Source organism: Centroberyx affinis, unplaced genomic scaffold, assembly GCF_046629955.1.
Source record: "Centroberyx affinis isolate AG114_WGS23_722 - 3 ecotype Tasmania unplaced genomic scaffold, CSIRO-AGI_Caff_v1 ptg002982l_1, whole genome shotgun sequence".
Lineage (NCBI taxonomy): Eukaryota > Metazoa > Chordata > Actinopteri > Beryciformes > Berycidae > Centroberyx > Centroberyx affinis.
This window is the reverse complement of record NW_027281088.1, coordinates 137486-143701: the sequence shown is the minus strand read 5'-3', so window position 1 is coordinate 143701 and position 6216 is coordinate 137486. Positions and strand designations below refer to the sequence as shown.

The following is a 6216-nucleotide window of genomic DNA, read 5'->3' as shown; positions in this document are numbered from 1 at the left end:
GCACAACAGATATGTTTCCATATAGCAAAAGTTTAAGAAAGGTCATAAATTTGAAATGAGAAAATCTGATTGAAATTGCACAAGCTCTAAGTGTATTGCAGTTTTGTTTGAACTAGAATGTTAATGACTTGAGGACCAACATGGAAAGCTGACGTTTACCAGTATATCTCAATGCTCATGGAGAGATGTACTCTAAATGCTTGATAACGTTTCTTTGCACTTAAACATTTTCTACAGAGCTGCCTGCCCTGTACCGACAAAACACTTGTTTGAACCCAGTGACTGGTGCCAAATCAAGCTGCTTTTCTTCTCATGTTTTAGGGGGTTAGGACATTAAGACATTTCTCTAACAGAAGGGGGCCCAAAATTGTCAAGGAAATATAGGTGTAGTAGACGAGGTGCCTATTTTTGCTGATTGTACGACCATAAAGACGTCTCTTTTTACAGTTGTTAAGCTAAGGGAGAAATTATGCATTATTTACAAACAAAAGTCTTCAATCTAATACTTTAAAAACAGTATGAAGGGCACCAAAATTTGTTGATCTAGTCGTCCAGTCTTGACTGTTTTGTTGAGAGAAGCTCAGTACCTTCAGACCAAGTTTGGGACAGAGAGAAACACGCCGGTTGCTGTTTCAGTATTGTCACTTCTAAGCCAAGATTATTTCAGTGGTTCTTCACATGTCTGTGTGGCAGAACCCAAAGTGTACTGTACACCCGGCATCAGAGTGTTATTCACAAAGAGGCGAGTGGGCGGCATTTACTCTATCCTACTCTCATTCTTTTGGTCTTATTCTCAACATTTCTGGATCAAAGACAGAAACAAGAAAGGCCAAGTTTTCATACTTTATATGTGTGTGTAACTTACAGATGCTGTTTCTTCCATTCCAAAAGACTGATCAAAAAAAAAAAAAAAGAAAAAAAAATGAAGTCCATTCTGATCTTTGTGGGCACTGGCAGTTTGTTTGCGTTAAGCTGGGGTTGTTTTTTATTAACTCGCTGAAAATATATTCATTAAAAAAAATGGCCGGTAGTTCTTCCGACCGCGTTGCCCCAACATCTCCCATCTCTGGATGGCCGCTGATTAAACACAAGGCCAAAGCGTGGGGATAAAGATGAGCTGGGTGTAAGTGTAGCTCCCAGTCCAGTGCGCTCGTCCCGGGGGGGGGGTGTCTCTCTCTCACACAATCAAGCCCCTCTTTGTTCTGACCTGCTAGTGGCCTGCGCCTTTGCATCCAGTCGCCTCAAAGGGAATGGTCAACCAGGCCTTTCATGTGCCGAGGGACGTTGGGCTCTTCACAGCGCCCCCCCCCCCCCCCCCCCCCCTCCTCCTCCTCCCACAGGCTCCCGGCTCAGCGGTGCCAGCAGAGACTCGGGTTGTACCCCCCGCTGCTGTGTCATCCCTGTGCCCCGATGCTTCAGAGCGCCCTCCTGCCCCGACGCCTCGCTGGACCACGCCACAGCGAGCCAAACAAACTGATGAGTCAAAACTCAGCAGCCAGCAACTGACCCCCCATCCCCCCCTCCCCTCCCCTCCCCTCACCCCGCACCTTCCCTCCCCCTCCCCGTCCCCGAACACACAGCCATGCCTCTTGCCTCTGCTGCTGATCCCAAGGTAACCAGTCAATCTTTGATCCGGTCGATATGAGGCGTGTTAAGAGCTTTTCACTCATCTGGGTTAGTCCTTGATGAAAGGGGAAAGGAAAGAGCGCATTATTTTGTCATTGACGCACAGGTATTTTGAAATCGTACCGTGGGTTTTTAACAGGTTCGAAGGGCCCAGGGTTCATGAAGTTGAGTCGCAACGCAGAAATGCACCATGCACACTTCCAAATTCTAGTGAGAAAAAGAACAAAAACCAAAATGGGTACGGTAAGGTACGGCTTTTTCCTGCAGCAGCAGCGATAAACAAATATGGGATGCCTCCTACAACTGAAGTGGCAAGTTAGCTATGGTACTGTACAAACTTGACACAACTGGCCACTTCATAGACATGTTCGCACACACCAGTCAGTGGTCGGCCAGGTAACGTGGCATCCAAACCACCTGTGAGGCGGGTCAGTTGTACAGTTGTATATTGAATTATCAGGACTCTGGGTTTTACAGAACCCTTGTGTTATTAAGAGACCTCTTAGTCCTCTTCACGAAAAGAATGAAAAGAATTCAAAACATTGTGTACATATGGATTAAAAACATTTCAAAAGGGTATACTAAGGTGCAAATGTATATTATTTAAAGTGTTTAAAACAATTAGACTGTGGTATTAAAGGGCATGTGTTCATTTACAGTGTCTCCATTTGATTTTTCTTGCATATTTGCGATAATAAAAGGATGTACTGTATATCTGGTGTATGCCTCATTACTCTCATGTCATTTGCATTCATTCTATAAAAGGGAAGTAGGGCAAGAGTTAAAGCTGTGACAGTGAAAAACAAAACTGTTACACATTTTCTTTTTAATGTTTTCACCAGTTATAGACAATCACTCTAGGAACACAGAGATTTTGTCAGTGAAACTGTGGCTTTGACCCCTGCACTCCTTACTATTGCCTGAACTATTGGTGATCTTGGATATTATGCTTAATCTATTAATGCACATAATGTAAGTCGGTGTCAGCTAAATGCCTGAAATGAGAAATGTAAGCGTAAATGTGGCTGACTTATTCAGTCAGAGGACCTTAGCTGAACTCTCTGCCCTGTAATTGAGTGGATGAAACCTGTTATATCTTGCCAGCATACCCAAGCACATCTGGGCTTCCCATTCATTCTAGCACGGAGGAAGGTCGTCTCCAGGGCTAAATCCAGATCAGCAGTCTAAGGCTCCAGAGGGACCGAGGAATAGGCCGAGATCTTGAAAAAACCAATATGCTCCCAAACCCCAATATTTTGCACCGAGTTAAATGGTTTGGTCTTTTCAAAAACGCTGCTGCTTAATTAGCAGCAGAATCCTAAGGGGACTTTTCATAGTTGAGCAGCGGTGCTTAACTCAGTTTGTACTTAGCATGTGCAATGCTAGAAAATGGAAATTAAGCAGCCTTCATTAGTAGTTGATTTTGGTAGAACTGTCTTCCTAAAACAGAACTGTTGATTTTTCTGTGCAAGTGTGGGGAATGAACAGAGAAAATCCTTTTGCTTAGATATCACAATTTAAAAATAGTCATTTTACAGCAAAGCTTTCACAATAATGTTTTTATACCTGCTAATACTCAGAAACCTAACTTGTCCTACCTATGTTGTTAAATTACAAACATTTTAATTTGCATGCTGTTGGACTTAGAAGAAGAAATGAGTATGGATGAGGTCAGTGTCTGCTCAGTTTAGTAAACAGCTTATTTATTCCTTTACAAAATAGGTACAAATACAGAAGTATTGGTTTTTTTTCACACAAACAGGAAATTTTCAAGATATGTACAAGAGTTTACCAAAAATAACGTAGTTCTAATAAACACATGGTTTTGTAAACAATATTTACAAATCATCCTTACATTGAAATGTTAATTCCCCGCCTGTTTACATCAGCAATATTGTCCTAATATTTTGGCTAAAAAGCTGTAGTAGTAGAAATGTCCTCCTGTGAAACCACCGGAAACCATACAAATCATTATTAAAACCATTTGAAATCACCACAATAAATATTGTTGTGCTTTTATTTTAACATGGTACTTCGAGATAAAATTCATTTGTCTGAAATGTGTTAAGCATAAATGCCAATCAGAAAAAAAACAAAACAAAACAAAAATATATTAATTGTTAAAAATAAGTGTCTTTTGACAGCAATTGGCAATACTGTTTAATGCTTAAAAGAGACAGAATCATCTTTGCTATAATACATTAGTGACAGCTTTCAGTTGTCAGGTAAAATAGATATAAAAAAAGTGCTGTCAAAAATCCATAATGCACACAATTGTGTCAAATGTTACCCATTATTTAAATAAATTACAATACAACGAGACAAGCTGCATAGAGGCCAAGGTATTCAGTTAAGGAGAAAGAAAAGAAAAACAAACAAAAAAACAACAAAAAACAAAACAAAGAATGGCCATTAAAATAAGATTGTTTAAAAAAAAAAAAAGGCCGATGACACCTGGCAACGCTGCAGTGATGCAGGGTGACATCTAAAAAGACGGGCATTTTGTCCCATTCTGCTCTTCAAGCACTAATGTAAAGACAGAAACAAAATGGAAAAATGGAAATCACATCGATCGATTTTAGGCTAAAATCAAACAACTGACTGTCTATTTCCACTGTTGGCCTGCTTACCTTACAGGTGTGATATGTAATAGTCTCTACTGGATCCATACAAACAAGGATGAGTGCAGCACAACAGACCGCCTCAGAGATCCTCTTCCCAACTCAATGATTACCAAAGTGGGGTTCAAAGACCCCCAGGTGTCCTTGACGGGGCTCCAGGGGTCCCCCAGCAAAATTAGGAAAACTTTAATCTCACTAATATTTAATTAATATGATAAAGGAATGTCTATTTTGATCGGTTTCACTCTCTCCAATCATCACCCCACCTACAGTATCAATTGTTCTGAACCAAAAACCTTCTCAGATGGGGATCCCTCAGATATTTAAAGGGGGTTCATCGACTATTTTGTATCTATTTGAAGGTCTGGTTCCTGACATCAACATGACTGGGAACCTCTGTTCTAAGTCAACCTGAAGTGTTGAGGATATGGGCATGAGCATTAGCAGACTACAGAAATCTAGTAATAAAAAAAAATAAATACTGAGACTGGCTCATCGAGGGTGAGCGATCAGAATCTGCCGTAGTGCGGGCTGTGGTTCTGTTTAGACCTTTGCAGGAGGTCAGAGGGACTCTGCCTCGCCTTAAAACAAGAAGTCTACAGGTGAAGAGAATAAAATGTCTCATTTGGACTAATTCAAAAGCACATGGTTTTACAAAACTTCAGGTTTTTCATAATATTGACACATGGGTTGTTATTTTTTCTTTCTTACAAAGCTTACATGTGATAAAAATATAATACATGCTGTTTAAAATAATTCAAAAAGAACTATTTACACTTACAGTAAGGGAATCGGATGTGATGCTGTTATTTGGAATCTGAATGTTTCAAAATGATGCCGCAGCGTATAAATCTGTTAAGTCTCTCATTTATTGAGTTTCAACTAAACTACATTCATTGAACTATGTTCAACAAATAGCTTAGAATATCGTAGGCTGTATCGAGGTGTGAACAGGACTCTCGTCACCACAACAATCCTCACTTTGAGGTGGTTCAGTCAAGCTACTGCCAAGGACGTCAAATACACAGCTACCCAACACACATGGAACAAGTACTGGGTCAAGTCCTTCGACACGAAAACCACATCGTTCCTTCATTTAAAAAAAACCCCACTACAACACAAAGAATTTGGCATGGCCTTTAAAATTGAAAGATCTAACTACATATGTTTACCGTGAAGCTAAAACAGAGAAGACACGGAACGATACGTTTTATTTTTGTGAGTTTTCTCTCTCTCTCTTTCTTCTTATCAAAAGCTACATCGAACGTCACTACAGTACATATGGAGACACAGAGCTGAAACATTAGACCCGATCTGAAGGCACATGGCTGGGAAGGAGGAGGAGGAGCAGGAGGAGGAGGAGGTTGAGGTGGGCGCTGAGAGGAGCAGAGGCTACTTGAGCAGGGCGCGGTAAAGGAGGAGGGAGTGGGCGGTCTCTCTCTCCTGCTCCATGTAGAAAATGAAGTCCCTGAGGTTGACGCGGGTGATGCGTTGCCGGGCGTACTGGCGTGATGAGGTGGACGGGGCGGAGGAGCTGGCCGGGGAGCTCGCCGTGCTGCCTGAAACCTGCAGACACACAGAAGGGGTCAAAAGGTAAGAAGGTGAGGGAAAGATACAGGACACATACACATTTCACACTTCAAAATTCCATAGTTTGATTCAACCTATTGCCAGTTCATGAAAGCTTTTACATTTGCTGTTCTAAACACCTGGTGTCTGGTAGGTCTTTCCTGGGAAAAATCCTCCTGCACACAGGAAGTGATGCGTTATACGCTTCCTGCAGAAGTAACAACAGTTTGTTTGTAGTAAGTAGAAGAAGAACTGGGTAGTTGGCATGAGCAGTGATAGCCACCATGGCTGAACAGACAAAGAAAAGAGCGCCACCTACAGAAACTCAAACTTCACCAACAGAAAATCCAAGGAGAAAGACGTCACAGTACTGGACACACTGTTTGATTGACAGGTGATC

At 41.5% G+C, this 6216-nt stretch overlaps 1 protein-coding gene across 1 annotated transcript in view; it reads right to left on the bottom strand.

The window, feature by feature from the left end:
* Positions 1 to 3374: 3374 nt before the first annotated feature.
* The window catches only part of LOC139658921 (transcription initiation factor TFIID subunit 4-like), a 104719-nt gene continuing 101877 nt past the window's right edge, over positions 3375 to 6216 (bottom strand). Inside the window, exon 15 of the mRNA XM_071537104.1 lies at positions 3375 to 5813. Coding sequence (XP_071393205.1) covers positions 5640 to 5813 — 174 coding nt within the window. The 3' untranslated portion in view covers positions 3375 to 5639. The remainder of the gene's footprint in view (positions 5814 to 6216) is intronic.